This window comes from Hemiscyllium ocellatum, chromosome 29, assembly GCF_020745735.1.
Source record: "Hemiscyllium ocellatum isolate sHemOce1 chromosome 29, sHemOce1.pat.X.cur, whole genome shotgun sequence".
NCBI lineage: Eukaryota > Metazoa > Chordata > Chondrichthyes > Orectolobiformes > Hemiscylliidae > Hemiscyllium > Hemiscyllium ocellatum.
The window spans coordinates 56,701,234-56,727,406 of NC_083429.1; the positions used below are offsets into that span (position 1 = coordinate 56,701,234).

General features: G+C 41.8%; 1 protein-coding gene and 1 pseudogene across 4 annotated transcripts in view; both read right to left on the reverse strand.

Moving 5' to 3' along the window:
• The window catches only part of tbcelb (tubulin folding cofactor E-like b), a 62,101-nt gene that overhangs the window by 26,166 nt on the left and 9,762 nt on the right, over nucleotides 1–26,173 (reverse strand). For all 4 annotated transcript variants that reach the window (XM_060846998.1, XM_060847000.1, XM_060846999.1 and 1 more), the window contains exons 2-6: nucleotides 19,065–19,218; nucleotides 17,753–17,892; nucleotides 9,665–9,846; nucleotides 4,757–5,013; nucleotides 2,264–2,390 (exon numbers count right to left, since the gene is read on the reverse strand). In XM_060846998.1, the coding sequence (XP_060702981.1) occupies nucleotides 2,264–2,390; nucleotides 4,757–5,013; nucleotides 9,665–9,846; nucleotides 17,753–17,892; nucleotides 19,065–19,197 (839 nt within the window). In that variant the 5' untranslated portion in view covers nucleotides 19,198–19,218. The remainder of the gene's footprint in view (nucleotides 1–2,263; nucleotides 2,391–4,756; nucleotides 5,014–9,664; nucleotides 9,847–17,752; nucleotides 17,893–19,064; nucleotides 19,219–26,173) is intronic.
• On the reverse strand, nucleotides 14,325–14,443 carry LOC132829728 (5S ribosomal RNA; annotated as a pseudogene).

The following is a 26,173-nucleotide window of genomic DNA, read 5'->3' on the forward strand; positions in this document are numbered from 1 at the left end:
AATTGAGAGTCTCACACTATTGGCAAGGAAACTATTAGAAGAAACTCCAAAGGAGACAGTTAGAAGTAACTCAGCAAGGTAATTCAAAATTGGTTTAGTGGTAGCAGACAGAGGGTGGTTGTAGAAGATTGGTGCCTGACTGACTGGAGGCCAGTATCATACTACAGGGATCAGAGGTGGGCCTTTTTTGGGGGGTGGGGGAAGGTGTGTAGTATAAGTAGGTTTGCAGATGACTCGGTGAGTAGCCAAGATGTTGACAGTGAGGAAGGTGGTCTTCAATTTCAAGGAGATATAAATGGCTGTGAATGTAGGCTTGCTCGCTGAGCTGGAAGGTTCATTTCCAGACGTTTCATCACCCTACTAGGTAACATCTTCAGTGGGCTTCCGGACAAAGCACTGTTGATAATTCCTGATTTCTATTTAAGTGTTTGGGTTTCTTTGGGTTGGTGACATCACCAGAGGAAATGTTGTCATTTCTTGTTCTTTTTCTCAGGGGGTGATAGGTGGGGTCTAACTCAATGTGTTAGTTGATAGAGTTCCGGTTGGAATGCCACGCTTTTAGGAACTCTCGTGCGTGTCTCTGTTTGGCTTGTCCTAGGACGGATGTGTAGTCCCAGTCGAAGTGGTGTCCTTCCTCAACTGTATGTAAGGATACTAGCGACAGAGGTCGTGTTGTTTTGTGGCTAGTTGATGTTCGTGTATCCTGGAGTACTCAGATCCCTTGGCATCATGGTAGCCCACAAACCCACTAAAACAGCAGCTAATGAACTTGAAAGATCCTATACAGACAAGCAAAAACTAATGTTATTTACAAAATACCGTGCAAGGACTGTAACAAAAACTACACTGGACAAACAGGCAGAAAACTAGCCACCAGGATACATGAACATCAACTAGCCACAAAATGACATGACCCTCTCTCACTAGCATCCTTACGTACAGATGGGGAAGGACACCACTTCAATTGGGACAACATATCCATCCTAGGTCAAGCCAAGCAGAGACACGTACGAGAATTCCTAGAAGCACGGCATTACAACTGGTACACTATCAACAAACAAAATCAAGTTTGACCCCATCTACCACCTCCTGAGAAAAAGAATAGGAAATGACATCACCAACCCAAAGAAACCCAAACACTTAAATAGAAAGCAGGAAATAACAGTGCTTCACCTGGAGGCCCACTGAAGATGCTTCCTAGTCGGGTGACAAAACGTCTGGAAATGAACCTTCCAGCTCAGCAAGTAAACCTACATCCAGAACCTCAACCTGAGCTACAAATCTTCTCAAAACTTGATATAGATGGTTGGTCAGATCAGTGACAGATGGAATTTAACCCTGGTAAATGAGAAGTGATACACTTTGGAAGTAGTAACAAGACAAGGTAGTATTGAATGAATGACAGGATATCAGGACAGTCAGTCAGGGGACCAGAAGGATTATGGGGTGCTTGCCCACAGATCCCTGAAGACAGGGATTTTAGTAGGTTAAGACGGCATATGGGACACTTGCCATTATCAATTGTGGCATAGATTATAAGAGCGGGAGGTTGTACTGGAGTTGTACAAAAGTTTAGTTAGACTACCACCTGTGCGTAGTTCTGGTTGCCATACCATAAGATGTGACTGCACTAGAGGGAGTGCAGGTAGATTCACTAGGATGTAACCTCGGCAGGAATATTTTAGCTCCAAGAGGTTTGATCAGTTCAAGTTGTTTTCTTGAAAGCAGAGGTTTGGGGGGGGGGGGGGGGGGGGGGGGGAAGATGGGGAGGTGGGGGGTGGCGGTGGCGGGATTGGGGGGGGGGGGGGGGGGGGAGGAGGCAGAAGTGGGTGTGGGGGATCTTGATAAAGTTATACAGATGAGGGGCATGAAGCGGAAGCAGCTGTTCCCCTTGGTTGAAGGGTCAATAACAAGACCACACAATTTTAAAGGTGAAGGGCAGGATGTTTAGTAGGGATTTAAGAAAAACTTGTTTCACCCAGAGGGTTGTGGGAATCTAGAATTCACTGCCTGGGAGGATTGTATAGGCAGAAAACCTCAGCACCTTTACAACGTACATGAATGTCATAACATTCAAGGCTGTGTGGGGAGTGCTGGAAAATGGGATTAATGGAGATAGATCAGCACAGACTTGATGGGCTGAAGATCCTCTTTTGTGCTGTATCACGCCATGACTCTATAAACCCTCTCTGGCTCATTATCAGAAGTAACCTCCCTCTCGCTCAATAAATATTCTCATGACTGATCAAAAGATTATGTTTACCTAGCAATGATGAGTTTGCGTCGTTCCTCCTCAGAATAACTCTGGAGCAAAGGAATTCCTAGAAGCCTCACTTCTTCCAATTTGGGGAATGCTTTGAGTTTATCAATGTCATCCCACGAGCTTAGTCCTAGTGGATAACAGTACTGAGTTAGCATCTGCAGTTACCACCAAAGCAGCGTGCTTAATCAAACTTTGGAACTCACTTCAAATTCATAGCACCTTTTATCAGCTCATGTGATATTATCAGAGAAATAGATTACTTAGATTTAACAAGTCAGAAAAATGACATCACAAACTTAACCTGGGTAAATTGAAGCCTAGTGATTTCCAACCTAGAGCGAAATCGCACGAGTTAATGCAATCAAAGCTTTAAATTTGAAAAATGAGTCTTTGGCTAAGAATTATGCACATGCTATTCCATTTAAAAAAAGGGAAGGAAACAGATAACTGGCAACTACATTTGGATTTGTCCTGCTTTTTGTGTACAGGACATACCTGGGCAATTTTTCACATGGTTGGTTATATGCCAGGGGTGTTGGTTAGGGATACAGCAAGTTCCAGAGCAGAAGTCTTCAGTACTATTGCCAGAATATTGGCAGGGACCACACTCTTTGCAGTATGCAGTGCTTTCAACCATTTCTTGGTATCAGAATGGCTAAAGACTGGCATCTGTGACATTGTGAACCTCTGGAGAAAGTAGAAATGGATTAACCACTTGGCCCTTCAGGTTAAAGATTATTGTGAATGCTTCAACCTTATCTTTCACACTGATGTGCTAGGTTCTCCCATCACTGAGGATGGAAAACAAACAGGACTGCAGATGCTGGGAAAAAAAAACCTCAGGTTTGGCAGTATCTGTGGAGAGAAAGGACAGTTAATGTTTCAGGTCCAGTGACTGGGTTGGAGATATTTATAGAGCCTTGTCCTCCAGTGAGAGAGTTGTTTAATTGTCTATTACCATTCACAATTGGAGGTGTCAGGACTATAAAGCTTAGATCTCATTCACTGGTTGTGGGATTGCTTAGTTCTGTCTATCGCTTATGACACTTGGTACTCTAGTAATCCTATTTTGTGGATGTAACTTAAAAGGAATGAGAATGGTAATGGGAAAAATTTAAAGAGCACGAAGGAATTGCATAAACTGTTCATTGCTGTTTGGCATAAAAATAAAATAGGGAAGATGGCCAGACCACAGCTATTAAGGAACATTAGGAATTCTATTAGATCCAACGAAAGGGCACCTGTGGGGTTTTTTTTGCCTTAAGGATTGGGAGCTGTTTAGATTTCAGCAAAAGAAAATAAAGGATTAAGGGAAAAATAGAGTATAGAAATAGCTGTGGGAAGCACTCAAACCGAACATAAAAGCTTCTAAAAGACATGTGAAGAGAAAAGATTAGTTAAGACAAACGTAAGCCCCTTATTCAGCTTACAGAAATGGAAAAAAATGTTGCTGTGTCACTTAAGATTCTGACTCATTATTAAAAGGAAATGTCACCATTGCTTAGATGGACAAGTGAAAAAAAGAGTGTTTTGGAATAAAGGCATGGACTACTTTTCATTTATATAAATGGTTTGAACATAGCCACATGAAGAAGTGCACTAAAAAAAAAATTGGGGATGACAAAGTGAGGAAGAAAGCAGAAGTATGTAGGTCAACTTAAACTGGGTGATGGACTGGGCAGATATACATCCATCTGACACAGAACTGTGAATTAGCATATCCTGAGGAAAACAGCATTGCAGAAGAGGCATAAAAAGATTCAGAGGAGGAGCATAATGAGTAGTTGTGTAGGTATACAGACAATTAAAATGAAATGCAGATAGAAAAGGAAATACCATGTGGTCATCATTGAAGAATGAAGAGAATTAGAAGAATGTGTCCCTGTGGAGTGCAATTAGAAGATGTGAATGGCCCGGAGACAATGGTTACAAAATAAAGTGCAGCTTTTCCAGGATTTTGTTAGCTTCTGAATCAACAATATTCTCCCAAATGAAATATATAGAGTTCTCAGAGAATAACGTGCCCATTCGAAATTTCTGGGATAAGAGATGCTTTGTCTGCATTAAGATATTACTTCAAGTACACACAGAAATTAGCTTGAAATTAAATCTGGACTTCCTCTCATCAAGTAATGGAATCTCTGACTGAACAGGAAAGAATAAAGCTGTGATTAGTTCAGCAGGCATTCCGTTTAACCCAATAATCCAAAGAATGGATTACCAATTTTGATGAACAGAAATTGGCCTAAAAAATAACCCTTTTATTCTACAGGTGTGCCTGAACCAGAGTGTGTTTCCAGTGAGTTCAGATTTTCAGTATTTGGAATATTTTGCTTTCATAACTCAAACTTAACACTAACATTATAGCACAGAGAAAGTAATTCTATAATATATGATGCACTTGCATAAATGCAATCAGCATTTGGAACTTAGCATATTTCAGTTTTATTTGTATTCCAAACAAATGCGAATTGATCTAATTACATGTTATACCTGAGTTATGAAGATTAATTGATCGTAGGTTTTGGAAAAGTCGTGCCAGAGTTCCCTGAGAATCTGTGATGCTGGTCAGGTTGTTGTTTGCCAGGATTAATGTGTCCAAGCCTGGGAACATTTGTCCAAGTTTGTGTACCTCTGCCCAGTCAGTGAGATTATTATCAGTGATATGTAGAAGTCGAAGTGACGGGTAGGAGCAGGACGACAGTGATACTGCCCTGTAGTTATTAAAGCACAGGAAGAGCTCCTCTAACCTGCAATGGAGAAGGCCAAAAGAGAAACAAGAGTGCAAGAGAGGTCAAGAAGGACAGAAGTTTAAAAAAAGGTACAGGGAGTGAATGGAAATGAGAAAGGGAATAGAGAAATGGAAATGGTTAGTTTCACAGATATACATCATACATTCTACCAATCTTAATTTGCAGATTCAGAAATGAAAACCCTATGAAAGCCCCTGAACCAGTAACCTCCAAGATTAGTCCACACCAAAACCACTGATTCACAAGTTTACTTTTTTCATATGTGGGACTACAAACCAATAAATATTATCTGGAATTCCCTCCCCAAGGGCATTGTGGGTTAACCTACAGTATGTGGCCTGGAGCTGTTCAATGCAGCAGTTTACTTCCATCTTCTCAAGGTCAACCAGGGAGAGGCAATAAGATGTTGGCCATGCAGCAATGTCCACATCTCTTGAGTGAACAAAGAATCAAGACCCAGATAACAGTTTACTTTTGGATAGAATCTTGAAGCAAACAGTTACAACAGCATAGTATAGGGATTTCAAACAGTGAACTGAAACTAAACATTGGACCAAAGTCTGATTTCTCATTCCATCATTCTGTTTCAGAAACCACATTTGCCTTTTAGGAAATTCAGTTACCTTGGAAACTTGTTTGCATTCTCTAGAATTCTCCTGTTGTGCTGAACTTCACACCACATTTTAGACAAAAAGGCTAAGGGCTACTGCAGGCAGCTAGGACAATGTATTCACCCCACAAGAAATTAATAAACTATAACAAATCAGGAACAGAGTGTATGCTTACAATATCCTTCATTATTCTACACAAATGGGCGTAAAAATATTTGATTCAAACAATATCATGCAAGAAAGGGAAATTATGCCTGACATATGCACTAGAATTCTTTGAAGAGTCTTCAAGCAGAATAGATTAAGAGCAACCAGTGGATGGAATATAAATATAAATATAAATATATATTATGGATTTCCAGAAGGCATTTGCTAAGGTACCAGACATTCAAGGTTTGTGCGAAGATTTGTAGCTCGGGTGCTCGTTGTTGTGGTTCTGTTCGCCGAGCTGGAAGTTTTTGTTGCAAACGTTTCGTCCCCTGGCTAGGCGACATCATCAGTGCTTTGGAGCCTCCTGCGAAGCGCTTCTTTGATGTTTCTTCCGGTATTTATAGTGCTCTGTCCTTGCCGCTTCCGGGTGTCAGTTTCAGCTGTCCGCTGTAGTGGTTGGTATATTGGGTCCAGGTCGATGTGTTTATTGATGGAGTTTGTGGATGAATGCCATGCCTCTAGGAATTCCCCGGCTTTTCTCTGTCTGGCTTGCCCTATGATAGTAGTGTTTTCCCAGTCAAATTCATGTTGCTTGTTGTCTGCGTGTGTGGCTACTAGGGATAGCTGGTCGTGTCGTTTCGTGGCTAGTTGATGTTCATGTATGCGGATTGTTAGCTGTCTTCCTGTTTGTCCTATATAGTGTTTTGTGCAGTCCTTGCATGGTATTTTGTAAACTACATTAGTTTTGCTCATGTTGGGTATCGGGTCCTTTGTTCTAGTGAGTTGTTGCCTGAGCGTGGCTGTTGGTTTGTGTGCCGTTATGAGTCCTAAGGGTCGCAGTAGTCTGGCTGTCAGTTCTGAAACTCTCCTGATGTATGGTAGCCACACTACCATACATCAGGAGAGTTTCAGAACTGACAGCCAGACTACTGCGACCCTTAGGACTCATAACGGCACACAAACCAACAGCCACGCTCAGGCAACAACTCACTAGAACAAAGGACCCGATACCCAACATGAGCAAACCTAATGTAGTTTACAAAATACCATGCAAGGACTGCACAAAACACTATATAGGACAAACAGGAAGACAGCTAACAATCCGCATACATGAACATCAACTAGCCACGAAACGACACGACCAGCTATCCCTAGTAGCCACACACGCAGACAACAAGCAACATGAATTCGACTGGGAAAACACTACTATCATAGGGCAAGCCAGACAGAGAAAAGCCGGGGAATTCCTAGAGGCATGGCATTCATCCACAAACTCCATCAACAAGCACATCGACCACGACCCAATATACCAACCACTACAGCGGACAGCTGAAACTGACACCCGGAAGCGGCAAGGACAGAGCACTATAAATACCGGAAGAAACATCAAAGAAGCGCTTCGCAGGAGGCTCCAAAGCACTGATGATGTCGCCTAGCCAGGGGACGAAACGTTTGCAACAAAAACTTCCAGCTTGGCGAACAGAACCGTACCAAACATTGGCAAGCAAAATAAGACTGCATGGTATTAGAGCAGCATATTAACATGGATAGATGACTAGCTGATTAATAGAAGATAGAGTGCGGATGTTCAAGGGTCACTTTCAAGATGGCAATTTCTAATCCCCTTGTAGTCACAGGAATATATTTTAATGACTTGGATGACAGAAGTGACTAATATGTTTGCAGATGACAAAAATAGGTGGGATGGCAAGTGGCAAGATTCCTCATGAGTCTGCACAGAAACAGACAAGGATAAGCAAATGGGCAAAAACTTGGCTGATGTAATATAATCTTGGAAAATGTGAGGTTGAGAGAGTTCAGTATTATTTAAAAGGAGAATAACTGTAGACATTTGTATCACAAAGTCACTGTTAGTATCCACATTCAAAACCTTGGTTATCCTCCTTCACAGAGCTACAGAAATGAAATCCTTTCCTTAAAAGGGTAGAGGCTACACTGAAATGGAGTATGACATAATATGAGCATACTGCTTCACAAAATAGCTAAATAAAAAGTTAGCTGTACATGCTGCTATTCTGTCCATCAGCATGCTCTCAAACACCGGCTGCTTGTTACAGGTGTCACTTGTACATATCCCTGCAGCATCGCTGGAGAACTGGGACCTTATTCATCTTCAGGGCACTATATGATTATTTGTATAAAAATAACGTTATTTTTAGGTTATGATGAAAAAAAACGACAGCACTAGGCAATGACACTAATTTAACAAGCCGGTGCAAGCACGATGGGATGAATCATCACCTTCTGCACTGTCGCACTTCTATGATTCTTATTCAAGTTTGGTACACAGGAGGGAAAGACCAGGAAAAAACAAAAAGAAACAAAATTCCCTGGAATAAGAGATCAAACACCCAAAATTAATAATTGGGTGCAGTTTTAAACAGTTAAATGCTTGATTTTTTTCAAAACCATCCAGCTAATATTAAACTTGACTAAATAACACTTGAAATTAAGAAAAACATTTGAGAGGATGATGACGACGACGTTGACAACAACATTAGATAGACAACAGATGTTCACTGAACAAGATACAACAATATTTTGCTGTCAGTAATAGTAGGGAGCGGCCAATGGGACACATGGGAATGCGTACTTGGTAGACCAGCTCCCTTCCCTATTTACTACGAGGGAAGATACCTTGCTCAAGCTAAAAAGTACCAATAGTCAAAGGTGAAGTAGGATGTTACCCACCTGAACAGTACAATTTATGCAGTGGACAGCAAATGGTCATTAGCGATGTAGCATTGGGATTCTTTGCTTTCAACAACCAGCACTTAAATAACTACACAGGCTCAGTAGTGACATTCCAAGATCGGGGAAAAAGAAAAAAGGAAAGTAACAGGAAATTGGTGGTATCAAGGATACCTTATGCCACTGCTGATTAATAAACAAGACCAAGACCATCAGGGACAGGCAACAAATGCTAGCGTTGATGGCGATGCCCATACTTTGTGACGAAAACGTAGGAACGTATATAGTACCCAACAACTTGCGGTGATTATTGGCCCAGTCAGAAAGCTCTGGTTGGTTAGTTAAAAAAAATGGAAAAAAAAGTCAACAACTTCTAACTTGCTCAAATACTGAGGATTTATACTGCACAGTTACACCAGAGATACATTTGTGTGTGGAGTTTATGAAACCATTACAAAAGCAGACTAGAGAAAAGAATCTGGAAAAAAGCATAAATCAAAGAAACATCAGTGTTTTTGCCCGAGGCATACAAAACACAAAAGGTACCAAACATCTCAAGGTGATGGGTCTAGAAATTCTTCTTTCAACACTGACATCTAGTGGTAGACTTGCTTAAAGTCTGGTTGACTTGCAATTAAAAGAGAAACAACGTGTAATAGACACATTGGAATACACGCAAATATTACCTATCAAGGCAAACTTCAAAAGTATCTTCATCTATAAAGACACAATGACATAGGAAAACAGAATAGGAGGAGACAGCAGACAGTAGGGGAGTGTGAAGAATTTAGCTCAGATGTAGACAGGGAAGAAAGAGCGTTATACTTTGTTTGGGGAGTAGTGGTTAGGTTAAGGGCGAGAGAATCTGAAGGTGGGTAGGGGAAACAGCTGGTTTGAGGGGAAGGTGTTAGGGGAAATAGTGTGGTATATTCAGAACCCCCAGAAAGAGAAATACAAAGTTGAGGAAAAGGATGTGGCTGAAAGTGAGTAGGAAACAGAATACTAGAGACAAAACTGTTCTTAGGATGGATGAATTAAAAGCAGTCATATTTCATTATTAATTAATATTTGCAGCTTCAAAGGTAAGAAAGTCTGTAAAAGGGAGAAGATACGGCAATAAACAGTAGAGAATAAAGAAATTCAGGGACAAACATGCATGAGTTACAAGTTCCTACCCTGATAATTCCTGCAACAAAATATGAACGGTTTCCCATGAAACTTTGGTGTTGTTGAGGACGAGTCTCTGTATTCGAGAGAATGAGGCAGCGCAAACTGAATCTAAACTGGCCTCAATCAGAGGATTTGAGGTGAGGTTCAGAAATGTCAGCTTGGCAAGATTTGATACAATTTTGCTGATCTGTAAAACATAAAAGGATAGAGTAGCAGAAGAGACCATTAGAAACACAAACTGACCTGTGAATAACTGATTACTGTCAAAAGGACAAGACAGGTCTAACAAACTATCAACCTAACACTGACGTAATAAAACTCCAAGCACTGCTTCTTTGCCTTTGTCGTTTCTCTGGAGAGCCTGCCTTCTTACAATGATCCACTGCTATAATAAGGATGGGGTTAGGACACTTCAGAGGTTGGGAGTGCATTGTTGGTTGATATTTTTGGTGTCCCACAGTACAATGAGTTCATGACTATAACCTCTATTTTTGGGTAGATATAATTGAATCTACAATCTAAACTTTTCATAAAGATTCAACCATAGATAAATGCCCCTAGTTAAAATGCAGCTTTGCAGATCAATAACTTAACTAGATTTCTGCTGTCCCACTTCACAAGCTTGATGCCATTACCTTCCTACTCTCCATTCCTCTTCTGATGACTTTTTAAAAAAAAGTCAAATCCTGATATCTTGTCACAATTCAGCTTCATATTAATCTCTCCCTATCACTCAATTCCCTTCATTTTGCTTTTAGCCCTGCTCTAATTACCAAGCCGAGCTTGGTTAAAGTCATAAGCAATATCCTTCTGGTTTCCATGCAGTAAATTGGGTTGAATGCATTAGTCTAAAATGCTTTCTTAAAATCCAGAAAGATATTGTACACTATTGGCTACACACCATTTTGTGTCTTATTTCCTAAGACCGATGAAATAATCACCTATGCGATCTCTGATTTGCAGTCATGTCAAGTGTCTCAGATGAGCTTATATTCCTCATAACTCGAGTGTTCAAGCACCGTAAAATTTAAAAAAGGTCTATAATTTGATTATTAATTCCTCTCACTCTTAGAATGGTTACAAAGTACACAAGGCTACTTGACTCATTCTGTCCATTTGGCCTCTCTACAAGACCAACTTCGCCCTTTTCCTTAGATCTTGCTTTTATATTATGTACCTCTATGGATAAAGTCCAGGATTCGGTACATCTTTGTTAATGCACTTTCACTATCTTCCCTCCTACCTTCAATAATTTCTGTGCATATACCGCAGGTCCCTGTTTCTGCATTCCCTACATATTTCTACTGTTTGGTACATATCACTATGACTCAATCTTCCTATTAAAAAAAAAGGATCATTTGTCACTTTTCTGCATTAAATTTGATCACATTTGCCCTATCAATTGCTATATACACTCTCCACTATTTTGGAACTGAATGTTACATTTGCTGTTTTCCAGTCCTCAGATTTGAACCAAGGTCCATGAATTCAGAGAGATACTCACAAAAGTACTTACGTTCACAAGGAACCTTGAATTTCTTACCTTGAATTTTAACAAACGTCCAACTATGTCCCTTCATTATGCAAATCAGTTCAGATTTACCTTTAAACTGGACCCATAATTCCCATATTCTTTTCAAAAGCGAATAATACTTCAACAATTTCTCTTCTAGTACTATTTTTCAATTCTCTATGTTTAATTGTCCAATCGATTTTTGACTTTACGCTTCTGGCTCAGAAGATATGTACTGTTGTATCAACAGTCTTAAAATGGATCAGTGATATCCTTTTAGCTTTCATGATAATTTGGCTGCAACTCCTTTACAATGCCCAGCTAGAAGAGTTAAGTTCCTGGACAGGATTGCCTTATTCCTTTCAGCTTTCAATTCCTTTCTTGTTTATCAAAATTTATACAAGCTAAAAATAGGACAGTTATATACTTTTTTTTAAAAGAAAGTATAAAATTGTCACCTAAGTATTTTAGACATCAGTCTTCCCAACTAGTAGCAGAGGCTGGCCTTAGCATTTCAATGTTCCAAAGTGTTTGCATACGTTGCCATAGGTATCAACTTACTTGCAGTGGCACTGGATTTAACCGGTGGAAACAACATTTGTATTGTTAGATGACTGAATAACTAAGACACCATCGAGCAAGAACAGGGAGAAAAGGCTGTTATGATAAATGTCAATGTAGCACCTCAACCTCTTGCCATTTGCACTTTGTCCATACCTGCTTCTATAACTAGTTGCATGACTATTTTACAGGTTGCAACAGGGGTTTTTTGACCAGAGCATAGTCAGCAGCTAAGCCTGAAAACCTCTGCCTTTTGAACCTCAGATTCATTCAGAATGATTTTGCCTCTTACTGCCTCAGACTTCATAAGTATCTGCATTGCACTTCTGATAATGAGTAAGCCAGTACTGGTCAGTGCTAATAATCTACTAAATACAATGTATTGGAAGAAGTTTACATTTCTAAAACACAGGCACCAAGCAGGCTTCTAAATATAGAACAAACAACAGTACAGCACAGAACAGACCCTTCAGTGCTCAATGTTATGCCGGCCTTTTATCCTACTCCAAGATTACACTAACCTACATACCCTTCATTGTATTAACTCCCATGTGCCTATCCAAGAGACCTTGGAATGTCCTTAATGTATCTGACTCTCCTACCACTGCTGGCAGTACATTCTACACAATCACTCTGTGTAAAGAACCTACCTCTGACATGTCCGTTGAACCTTCCTCCAATTACCTTAAATTTATGACCCCTCACGACAAACATTTCCACTCTGGGAAAATGTCTCTGGCTATCCATTCTATCTATGCCTCTCAACATCTTGTACATCTGTCAAATCACCTCTCATCCTTCTTCACTCCAATGAGAAAAGCGCTAGCTACCTCAACCTTTCTTCATAAGACACGCCCTCCAGTCCAGGCAGCATGCTGGTAAATCTCCTCTGCACTCTCTAAAGCTTCTATATCCTGCCTATAATGAGGTGACCAGAATTGAACACAATATTTCAAGTGTGGTCTAACCAGGGCTTTATAGAGCTGCAGCATTACCTCACAGCTCTTAAACTCAATCCCCCTGTTAACGAAAACCAACACCTTCAAAACAACCCTTTTAACTTGAGTGACAACTTTGGAAGATCTATGGACATGGACCCCAAGATCCCTGTGTTTCTCCACACGGTCAATAATCCTGCATTTAACCCTGTATCCTGCATTCAAATTCAACCTTCCAAAGTGAATCACTTCACACTTTTCCAGGTTGAACTCCATCTGCCACTTTTCTGCCAGTTCTGCAACCGGTCAATGTCCCATTACAGCCCTCCACACCATCCTAAATGCCATCAACCTTTGTGTCATCAGCAAACTTGATAACCCACCCTTCCACTTCCTCATCCAAAACCTTTATAAAAATTACAAAGAGCAGAGGTCACTGAACCAATCCCTGCAGTACACCACTGGTCACCGAGCTCCAGGCTGAATACTTTCCGTCTACCACCACCTTCTTGTCTTCTATGGGCCAGCCAATTTTGTATCCAGACAGACAGGTTTCCCTGTATCTTTTTTTTGTTTAGATTAGATTACTTACAGTGTGGAAACAGGCCCTTCGGCCCAACAAGTCCACACCGACCCGCCGAAGCGCCACCCACCCATACCCCTACATTTACCCCTTACTTAACACTACGGGCAATTTAGCATGGCCAATTCACCTGACCTGCACATCTTTGTGACTGTGGGAGGAAACCGGAACACCCAGAGGAAACCCACGCAGACACGGGGAGAACGTGCAAACTCCAAACAGTCAGTCACCTGAGGCGGGAATTGAACCCAGGTCCCTGGCGCTGTGAGGCAGCAGTGCTAACCACTGTGCCACCCAGATCCTAGGTCTCCTTACTTTCTGAATGAGCCTAACATTGGGGAACCTTATCAAACGCCTTGCTAAAATCCATGTACACCACATCCTCTGTTCTACCTTCATCGTGTTTTGTCACATCCTCAAAAAATTCAATAAGGCTTGGGAAGCATGACCTGCCCCTCACAAAGTCATGTAATCAAACTATGGTTTTCCAATTAATATAAATCCTGTCTCTCAGAATCCTCTCCAATACTTTACCCACCACTGATGTTAGACTGACTGGTTTGTAATTCCCAGGATTATCCCTATTCCCATTCTTGAACATGGGAATAACATTTGCCGCCTTCTAATCATCTGGGACTACTCCAGTGGGAAACGAGGACACAAAGATCATCACCAAAGGCACAGCAATCTCTTCCCTTGCTTCCTGTAGTAATCTAGGGTACATCCCATCTGGCCCAGGGGACTTATCCATCCTTATGATTAGATTACTTAGTGTGGAAACAAGCCCTTCGGCCCAACCACTCCACACCGACCCGCCGAAGCGCAACCCACCCAGGCCCATACCCCACATTTATCCCTTCACCTAACACTACAGGAAATTTAGCATGGTCAATTCACCTCACCTGCACATTTTTGGACTGTGGGAGGAAACTGGAGCACACGGAGGAAACCCACACAGACATGGGGAGAACGTGCAAACTCCACACAGTCAGTTGCCCAAGGCGGGAATTGAACCTGGGTCTCTGGTGCTGAGAGGCAGCAGTGCTAACCACTGTGCCACCGTGCCGCCCACTCTACTGCACCTGCTATTCCCAGGCGGTCTCCCATCCAAGTACTAACCAGTCCTGAGTCTGCTTAGCTTCCAAGATCAGACGAGATCAGGCGTTTTCAGACTAGTATGGCCGTAGGCAAATGTTTTGTAAAATTTTCAGCACGTCCTCCTTCCTAACATCAACCTGTTCTAGCATATCAGCCTAGGTTATGCTGTGCTCAGAAACATCAAGGTCCTTCTCAGTAGTGAATACTTTAGCAAGGTATTCATTAAGAACTTCCTCTATCACCTCCGACTCCAGGCACAAGTTCCCTCCACTATCCACGATTGGCCTGGTCGCCTTAGGGCTTTCCTTAATCGTACCTGTTAAGGCTTTTCCAAGCCCCCTTCTAGTTCTCTTAAGTCCATTCCTCAGTTCCTTCCTGGCTGCCTTATAACCCTCCAAAGCCTTGTCAAATCCTTGCCACCGCAACCTTAAGTGAGCTTCGTTTTGCCTCTTGACCAGATTTGCCTCACCCAACGTTCTTTCAACCTACCATTCCTTCCTTGCCTCAGTGGGACAAACTTGTCCAGCACAATCAGCAGGTGCTTCCTAAACAATTTCCACATTGCTGTTGTGCATTTCTTTGAAAACATCTGTTCCCAATTTAAGATTCCTGACGAAGGGCTTTTGCCCCAAAACGTGGATTTTCCTGGTCCTTGGATGCTGCCTGACCTGCTGTGCTTTTCCAGCACCACACTCCGGTCCCAAGTTAGGCACCTCAGTTCCTGCCTAATAGCATTGTAATTTCCCCTCCCCAATTAAATGCTTTCCCATACCGTCTGCTTCTATCCCTCTCCTCGAGTTTAGGGAAGGTCATGGAGTTATGATCACTATTATCAACGAAATGCTCTCCCACAGAGATCATTGCCATGCACCAAATCCAATATGGCCTCCCCTCTAGTCAGCCTATCTACATTTTGAGTCATGAACCCCTTCCTGGACACACCTGACAAAAGTCGCTCCATCCAAAATATTTGAGCTAAGTAGGTTCCAATCAATGTTAGGGAAGTTAGAATCACCCACAACAACAGCCCTGCTACTACTGCATCTTTCCAAATTCTGCCTCCCAATCTGCTCCTTCATGTCTTTTTGCTATTTTGGGGGAGGGGGGGGGGGGGGGGGGGGGGGGGGGGGGGGGGGGAGGGGGTCTGTAGAAAACTCCCAATAAAGTGACTGCTCCTTTCCTGCTTCTGAGTTCCACCCATACTGACTCTGTAGACAAACCCCCTCCCCCCATCAACGATTTCCCTTTCTGCAGCTGTGCTACTATCTGAGTAACAATGTCACATGAGTTTAATATCAGTAGTAGGGAAACGTTTGGAGAAAATACAGGAGAAAGAAATTAATCTGTTTAGATAGACCAGGTTTGATCAGGGAGAGTCAACATGGCTCGCTGTCAGAGGGAGGTCACTGTTAACAAATCTAGTGGAATTTCTCGAGGTGGTGACCAAGTATGAAAGAGGGTAGGGAAAATGCAGTTCATATGGATTCCAGCAAGGCCTCTGACAATGTTTCACATGAGAAACTAATAAAAAAGGTATAAGCTCATGCAGTCAGGGCAACTTGACAAGTTGAACCGAAAATTGGCTTAATGGCAGAAGACAAAGGGTAGTTGAAAAGCTGTTTGGGAGACTGATTAGAACCTGTTGGGCAGTGCTACATCCTTTAATGTTTGTGATATTCATAAAAGAGGTAGATGACAATTTTTAGCTGGGGAAATAGTTAATTAAATTTGTGGATAACACAGATTGGCCGGGTGGCCTAGTGTGGGGGAAGGTACTTGATCACAGGAGGATATCAATGGATTGGTCAGATGGGCAGGCCAGTGGCAGATGGAATTTAACTCCAATAAATAATAACTTATACACTTAAGAAGGGAAAAGACAAAGAAGTATTCGCTGAATAGCAAGACATTAGAATAGCTAAAAGGATCAAAAGGATGTTGTGGCGCTTTCCAACAGGTCCTGGAAGGTGGCAGGATAGAATAATAAGGCCATTATGTGGCAAACAGGACACTTGCAGTTATCAGTTGTAGCATCGATTATGAGAGCAGGGAGGTCATGTTGGAGCTTTACAGCACTTTGATTAGGCCGCAGAGAGAGCACAGAATACAGTTCTAGTCACCATATTATAAGGAGGATGTGAATGAACTGGAGGGGATGAAAAGCGAGTTCACTAGAATACTGCTTAGGATGGCGTATTTCAGCCAAACACAGGAGCTTGATAAACTTGCGTTTCTCTTTGCAGCAGAAAAGGGGAGAGGATCCTGATGGAGTTGCACAAGATTAAGAGGGGCATGCAGCTGTTCCCTTTAGTCAAAGGGCCAATAACAAGAAGGAATAATTTTAAGGTGAAAGGCAAAACAAAAATATCTCAGCCAGAGGAGGTGGTCTGCACTGCCTGGAAGAGTAGTTGATGTGAAATATCTCAAGTTTTTATAAAATACTTGGGATGAGCACTTAACGTCATAACAGTCAAGGCTATAGGTCTATGGCATGACAGTGGGACTCGTGCAGGCAGTACATTTTTGGCATGACAGACTCTACAGTCTGAAGGGCCTTTTCTGTACTGTATGAGGAAGAGTGAGAAGGTTGATGGTTTAGGGAGATCTCCAGGAGGAGTAGGACAGCTATAAACTCTACTAAGAGAAAAAAAGGGAACAAGGTAAAGTTTAATAAAAATGGAGAGAATTAGATACATTGATCCTAGAGACGATAAAGACATTAAGGCCATACACAAGATCCTTGATGTTTTAATCAGTTAACACAATGCAAATAGTTTAACAAGAAAGACTAGCCAGATGCCTGGGTCAGTTTCTGGCCTTCATTGAGTTAACTGTTCTGAACGGAGATACCTACAGAATTGGAAGAGCAAAATCAAAGTTTGTGTTTCTGGTCACATCCAATGATCACTGATGGAGGGTTTGTCTGAACATTAAGTTAAGACACAGTTGAGCTTAGCTGTGACGCCATTGTGCAGTCAAATTCTGGGCAACACTCACATATATGATCTTTACTGGGACATGGCACCAGGGCCAGGTGTAAACAGTTCTGAAGAAGGTTCCGCACTCAACAAGTTAGTTTGCTGATTTTCTCCACAAATGCTGACTGATCTGCTGTGTTCCCAACCTTTGCTGTTTTGTATGACAATTATTGCCTTGCAACCACAGGCCATCAAGGAGCTGGTCCCTGTAAGAAAGGAGGGAATCAAGGGGAAAAAAACAAAAGGAAAGAAAGAGCTACAGAGTAAAACAAAAACATGGGAAAGGAGAAAATGATTAAATTGCAGAACTAAGTGCGCTGTTACCTTTTTAGTGAAATAGCCTATGAATAATACAGCAACACTTGCCAGTGTGTGGAACCTACCAGCTGTGCTCAGTAATTCTTGGTTCATAACCTATTTACCTCGTACCAGTCTTGTAGATTATTATCAGACAGGTCGAGTTCAGAGACATGCGAGCAGAAGGCAGCAATATCGCTTTCCTTTCCAGCAGTTGTAATTCCACAACCATCCAGCACGAGGATAGTTGGGAGATTCAGGCGTGCTAAAGGAAATGAAAAATTCAAAATCAATTCTGAATGTAAGTGACCAATAGCAGATTATTAGTGAGATAATGTACCTATCATTTGCTACCTGCTGGGAAGCAATGAATGGGAAAGAAAAGCAACTTGCAGTTTCACTTCTTTTCAAATATTACCATAAGCTGCCTGCAAGAGAATAATTTATTTCCAACACCAGCAACCAAAAATACACAAGATGCAAAAGGACCAAAACATAGGTATAAGCACAAACAATTTTTTTTAAATTTAAAAACTGACATTTGCACCGAGGTACTTGCACCTCAGATGGCACCATTAAAGGCAGCCGTTATAAAGTACATTTTCACAGTACATCTGCACTGGAGTACAAGTAACAGTAAAGAATATTCACACATGTATCTCAAACAAATGCCGACCAAAATGTACGCATAGACAAAAGAAAACTTTGGGATGGGTCAGAACAAAAGATAAATCTTATGGGATTCTTTCTAGGTGGTGTGTAATGACATCCACAGCTGTGGGCAACTATGCATATACACTTTCCAGAAAAGTGCATGTGCACAATTCCAGATACTGTGTCATGTAAAACATATGATCTCAAGTGCAAGTACCACACTGCACATGAACATTGAAGCACATGCTTTTGAAAAGAATTGTCTGCTGACACCTAGAACTGTGCATGCAGCCAATCCAGAAATGTACATACTCATGGTTTCAGACACATGTAGCATCACATAAAATTTAGGTATGGTACTAGACAAAAGGTTGCACTGTGCAGAGGCAGAGAAGTGTGTTTTTGAAATCAGGAGGGACAGGTGAGATCAGAAATTTCCTTGACTTCTCTCTGCCTCACGTTCCCTTCTCCACACCCTGTGTCTCACACCTGCCATCCTCAATCTGCCTTGTCCTCACTCCCTGATGTTGAATCTCACGTCAAAACTGCATTTTCCTGTGCACTGCAGACTTTGTATATGAAATCTATGTAAATTAGACGTCTGGAATCCTGCACATGCACATTTGGTGTTTAGGCACATGTATAGTTGAGGCTGTAAGCAGATACCCCTTTCTTTAAACTGCCCTCATTTCTTAATTCTTGAACCTCAGTAGTTGGTTACAGCCCACAAACAGGAACTGATGAGGTGGATGTGACAGCAAACAAACATGAAGTTTCACATACCTTTCATGGGTGAGCCTTGTGGCCCTGCAGAGGTGTGGATGCCAATGCCGATTCCTCGTCGATATGGAAAATTTTCTGGGCTGTACTTTTCACAAATAACCTCGACAAAACTACGTCCACCAGTGTGACTCATTTTCCAAATGGAGATAGCGACCTGAAGATTATAGGGACACAAAACAGAGTCTGCTAAAGAAATATCTGTCACATATTGATTAATGGAATTAGAGGCACAGCTTTAAAAAGAGCCAGAATTACCAGTTTAAATTTCTAAAACATCACATATTGCTTCAATGTATGAGCAATCGGGTGCAATCACCCTGTGTTAAAATATTAAAAGCCATGCAATCTGATTGATCTAGAGATCTAGGGCATAGAAAAAGTCATTCAACCTATTGCACTAGCACCAAAACCATGTAACTATTCGCATCCCATTTTGCAACACTTGCCATAGAAGCCTTTTATGCCATGGCATCATAAGTGTACATCTAAGTACTTTGCTGGATATCTGAAGGGATAGTTTTGCTTGAATAAGAAGTTCAATACATCTGCAAAACTATTCATATCACTGGATATCTTCTAGTGTTCAAATTATTAAACTTCAGAAGTTGAGACTTTCCATACTGAAAATAGATTCATTGCAATAAGATGAGAGGAACAGAAAACAGACCATGGCTTGGTGACACAAACAGACACGAACAAAAGTAGATGTTCCTCTCACCTCTATAATATAACCACCCAAATAACTTCCCTGGGTGTATTTCTGGGAATATCCTCTCTTAGCACAGCTGTAAAGCTATCCCTTATCAAAAATGCCACTCCCCCTCCTCTTTTGCCTCCCTTTCTATCCTTCCTGTAGCATTTGTATCCTGGAACATTCAGCTGCCAGCCCTGCAGTCTTGCCCATCCCTGAGCCATGTTTCCGTAATTGTTATGATATCCCAGTCCCATGTTCCTAACCATGCCCTGAGTTCATCTGCCTTCCCTGCTAGACTCCTTGCATTGAAATAAATGCAGTTTAATTTCTTAGTCCTACCTTGTCCCTGCCTGTTTGACTCACTTCTGTTCTCAGCTGTACCCGTCTCAGATCGATCTCTTTCCTCACTATCTCCCTGGGTACATATCACTGCAAAGGCCATTTTTGCTCCTTCACAATCTGCAAACCCAGAAAATAACACTGTCTTACTCCTCTACAAACACTGCCCCAGGTTAAATTAATAGCTATGGCTTATATTTTAAGTTTAAATCAAGAGACTTATCTCCAAAAACATATAATCAAGAAAGAATCCACTGTACCCACTACTACAGCCTTTCTCTTGGAGACTTAAAACATAGCTCCTTGAAAGTGGAGTCGCAGGTAGATAGGATAGTGAAGATGATGTTTGGTATGCTTTCCTTTATTGGTCAGAGTATTGAGTACAGGAGTTGGGAGGTCATGTTGCAGCTGTACAGGACATTGGTTAGGCCACTGTTGGAATATTGCATGCAATTCTGGTCTCCTTCCTATTGGAAAGATGTTGTGAAGCTTGAAAGGGTTCAGAAAAGATTTACAAGGATGTTGCCAGCATTGGAGGATCTGAGCTACTGAGAGAGGCTGAACACGCCGGGGCTGTTTTCCCTGGAGCGTCGGAGGCTGAGGGGTGAACTTATAGAGGTTTACAAAATTATGAGGGGCATGGATAGGATAAATAGACAAAGTCTTTTCCCTGGGGTCAGGGAGTCTAGAACGAGAGGGCATAGGTTTAGGGTGAGAGGGGAAAAATGTAAAAGAGACCTAAGGGGCAACTTTTTCATGCAGAGGGTGGTACATGTATGGAATGAGCTGCCAGAAGATGTGGAGGAGGTTGGTACAATTGCAACATTTAAGAGGCATTTGGATGGGTATATGAATAGGAAGGGTTTGGAGGGATATGGGCCGGGTGCTGGCAGGTGGGACTAGATGGGGTTGGGATATCTGGTCGGCATGGATGGGTTGGACCGAAGGTTCTATTTCCATGCTGTACATCTCTATGACGTCATATTTTGACATGGTCTGGTATTGCCCAAATACAACAATCGATCTTTAGCACCTGCATAGCACAAGTGCAAGGACCACTGATGTGGAGCTTTAGCTATCTGAATTATCTTTTGGCTGTGATTGCATTGCTATATATGAAACCCTTAGGTTACATTCATCCAGTGTCCTACAAAATGTGTCTGACTGAACAGTCACCTCTGCTTGACGAGTGCAACATATTTGGGAATATGTAGATACATAGAAAATAGGAATAGGCCAGTCGGCCCTTTAAGCCTGCTCTACCACCCAACATGATCAACGCTGGTCAGCCAATGTAGCACCCTATTCTTGCTTCAACCCACTCCCCAGCCACCCCATCCTTTGATCCCTTTAACTCTGAGAATTATACCCAATTCCTGTTGAAAATACTCAAATGTTTTGGTTTCAACTGCTTTTCTGTCGCAGAGAATTCCACATGCTTATCACTCACTGGGGGAAGGAATTTATCATTTGCCTTCAAGAGGACAATGACATTCATGTTTTTCAGCTTCTCTGATATTCTAAAATACACAAACACTAAAAATTGCTCCCAAGCACGGAGGATGTCACCTAGACAGGGGACGACACAAATTCACAGCTCGGTGAACAGAACCACAACAACGAGCACCCGAGCTACAAATCTTTTCACAAACTTTGAACTAAAAATTAAAGTTGAGCTTCTCATAAATAGTCCATTTTTGACAGCCATACACAATGCTAAGAACCAGCAAATAAAAATAGAAAATGCTGGAAACACTGAGCAGGTACAGCAGCATCTGTGGGGAGAGGGAGACCTCCGACTCTCTTCTCCTTTCCACAAATGCTGCTAGATCTAAAAACAAGGGTTATTGCCTCATTTAGGAGACTACAGAATTGAGAATAAGTCTCTTCACAGTGTGTACTGAACCTGCAGAACTCTAACACAGAAAGCTGTGGAAGACAAGGCACTTCATAAATTTAAGAAAGAAACCGATTTCTAGACACAAGGCATCAAGCGTATAGGGAGTTAGTGATACAATACCATTCAGGTAGAGGATCAAGCATGACCATGTTGAATGGCAAGTAGACTCAGAGCTGGATGGCCTACTTTTGCTTTTAATTTCCATCTGTTGAGCATTTTCAGCATTTTGCCCAAGTCAGCCAAAGGTGATGGCTGCTATAACATTTATACTGAGTTTTGCCTCCAGCATTGTTACTTAGAGTGACCAGGGGGTAGAGATAATGAGCTAGTTTTCAATTCTTAGGTAGTGGACAATAAATTACAAACAGAAACAGAGACACAGAAACAGAAGATGGAAGGAGTAGGTGATTCAACCACCGAGCCTGTTCTGTCATTCGATGTGATCAGAGTTGATCAAAGAGCTTAATCCTGCCTTCCTCCCATATCCCTAGATAAAGAAATTTCTTAACTCAGTCTAAAAAGCTTTACCTATTATCATTAGACCATAGTTTTGAACTCCTCTACAATCAGGCACATCATTCCTGCATCTAACCAGTCTAATCTTGCTTGAATTTTATAGATTTCTGAGAGACTCCCCCTTCATTCTTCTAAACTCCGTTAAATACAATTCTAATCAATTAAATTTTTCATGCTAGTCTTAGAGATAGCGAGAACCGCAGATACTGGACAATCAGAGTGGATAGTGTTGAAAAAGCACAGCAAGTCAATCAGCGTCAGGAGGAGGAGGGAAGTTGATGTTTCAGGTTGGAACCTTTCATCAGTACTCTTTTTCCTGATGAAAGGTTTCCAACCCGAAATGTCAACTCCCCTCCTCCTATGTTAGTCTTGCCACCCCAGGAATCAATGGTTTATCTTCACTGCACTCCTTCTATAGTAAGGATATGTTTTGTCAAATATGGAGACCAAAACTGCATACAATATTCTAGGTGTGATCTCATCATTACACTGCACAATTACATTTCTGATGAAGGGCTTACACCCAAAACGTCGATTATCCTGCGCCTGGGATGCTGCCTGACCTGCTGTGCTTTTCCAGCACTAGGCAAAAGCGAGGACAGCAGATGCTGGAAACCAGAGTTTAGATCAGAGTGGTGCTGGAAAAGCACAACAGGTCAGGCAGCATCTAAGGAGCAGGAAAATCAGCGTTTTGGCCAAAAGCCCTTCATCAGGAATAGAGGCAGGAAGCCTTCAGGGAGGAGAGATAAATTGGAGGGGGGGTGCTGGGGCTGGGGAGAAGCACTACCCGCTCGACACTGTACAATTACAGCAAGATGCCGCCTATCCATGTTCTTGAATCCTCTCATTATGAAGGCGAGCATACAATTTGCCCTCTTTACTCCCTCCTTCACCAGTGGTCTTACTTTCAGTGACCAGTGAACAAGGACACAGATCTTGTTAATATTCTGCTCTCAATTTGCAGAAAAATAAGTTTGCCTCTCTCTTTGCTACCAAAAAGTGAAAACTCTCACATTTATCGACACTGGGCGGCACAGTGGTTAGCACTGCTGCCTCACAGCACCAGAGACCCAGGTTCAATTTCCGCCTCAGGCAACAGTCTGTGTGGAGTTTGCACATTCTCCCAGTGTCTGCGTGGGTTTCCTCCAGGTGCTCCGGTTTCCTCCCACAGTCCAAACGTGCAGGTTAGGTGAATTGGCCATGTTAAAATTGCCCATAGTGTTAGATGTAGGGGAATGGATCTGGGTGGGTCTTTCTTCGGAGGATCAGTGTGGACTTGTTGGGCCGAAGGGCTTGTTTCCACACTAAGTAATCTAATTATACTACATCTTTCATGCATTTGGCAATTAACTCAGCATGTCCAAACCCCACTCAAACGTTCTACATTCTCCTCACAGCTCTCCCTTCCACCCAGCTTTGCGTAAACTGAGATATTACATTTAATTCCTTCATCCATTTAACATATAAAATGAACAGCTGGGGTCCAAGTACCGATCCGCATAAGGAATTCCATAAATTAACAACCCTGTGCGTGGAGAAATTCCTTCTCAATTCAATTCTAAATCTGCTCCATGTAATTTTGAGACTATACCCTCTTGTCCTAGTTTCATCTGCCAGTGGAAACATCTCTACATCGATCCCCTTCATAATTTTATGTTTCTATAAGATTCTCTCATTCTTCTAAATTCCAATGAATATAATCCCAGTCTACTCAGTCTCTTCTCATAAACCAACCTCCTCTGCACCCCCTCCACTGCCAGCTCATCCTTTCTCAAGTGAGACCAAAACTGCATGCAATACCCCAAGTGTGACCTCACCAGCATCCTATACAGCTGCAACATAACCTTGTCCTTAAACTCAAACTCTTTAGCAACGAAGGACAAAATTCTATTTGCCTTCCTAATTACTTGTTGTACCTGGAGACCAATCTTCTGTGATTCATGCACAAGGACACCCAGGTCCCTCTGCATAGCAGCATGCCGCAATTTTTTTTAACCATTGAACTAAATAGTCCTTTTTAGTGATACTCCTATCAAAATGGATAACTTCATATTTACTAACATTGAGTGGGGAAAGGTCTGGCAGATGGAATACAAAGTGTCTATGTTCCTTTGCAAAATTTCACAGTCCTCTGCACGCTTTGCTCTGCCACTCATCTTAGTGCCATCTACACATGGTCCCCAGCTCCAAACCATCTATGTAACTTTCAATAATTGCAGTCCCAATAATGATCACTGAGGCACACCACTACATACTGATTGCAAACCAGAATAGAACTCATTTATCCCCACTCTTTGTTATTCAATCAATCCCCTTTCCATGCTAATACTTTACCTGTAACGCCACGTATCTTTATCTTATGCAGCAGCCTCCTGTGAGGCACCTTGTCGAAGGCCTTTTGGAAAACGAGGTACACCAGATCTACTGGGTCCCTGTTGTCCACCTTGCTCAAAATGCCTTCACAGAATTCCAAAAGATTAATTAAGCATGACCTGCCCTTCATGAACCCAGTGCTGCGTCTACCCAACAGGACAATTTCTATCTAAATGCCTTGTTATTTCTTCCTTGATAATAGACTCAAGCATTTTCCCCACTACTAAAGTTAAGCTAACCAGTCTGTAATTCCCCATCTTTTGTCTATCGCCCATTTTAAACAGGGGCACCACATTTGCTGTTTTCCAATCTGCTGGAACTGCCCCAGAGACCAGCAAATTCCTACTTAGTTTCTTAACTATTAACAATTTTTTGAATCCATCTCAATACACTACCTCCAATCCCATGTCCTTTAATTTTACATATCACTTACATGGGACCTTATTGAAAACCTTCTAAAAGTCCAAATTAACTACATCTGCTGGATCCCCTTATTAACTTCATCAAATCCTCAAAGAATTCCAGTAAATTTGTCAAGGATGATTTCCCTTTTGTAAACCAATGCTGACTTTATCTACGCCTACCTGTGGTTTGCTAAGCGCTCTGGTGTAAAACTCGATGACAGACTCTAACACCCTCCCCACTACTAATATTAGATTCACTGGTGGATAATTCCTAGTTTTCTCTCTTTCTGTATTTTTAAAATAGTGTCTTCAGAGTCTAAAGAATCTTGGAAGGTGACCACCAATACATCCACTATGTCTTGGGCCACTTCCTTAAGTACTCTGGGATGCTGACTGTCAAACCCTGGGGGTTTATCAGTCTTCAATTCCAATTTCCCCACATCATTTCTCTACTAATACAGATTTGCTTCATTTCCTCCATCTCACTAAGCCCTGTGCTCCCTACCATTTCTGATACATGGGAGGGAGATCGGAGAGTTTTGATCAAGGTATGCAGTATGTTTGTCTTTGCTTTCAATCTACGCAGATTTTCAATCTTAATATCTGACATACTTTGCAGGTCTCCTGGATCTGTAGTGAAGGCAAAGATTGTGAGCATGGAAAAGATAAGTTATCAAGAGAGTTGAGGCTGGAACACAGCTCTATTTCACTATGCTCTTCACTCCAACCACAATGGAAAACTGTGCATCCAACAGAGCTGAAAATGTGTTGCTGGAAAAGCGCAGATCAGGCAGCATCTAAGGAACAGGAAACTCGACGTTTTGGGCATAAGCCCTTCATCAGGAAGGGCCCTCATCCAACAAGAGTGTACATGCATGCTATC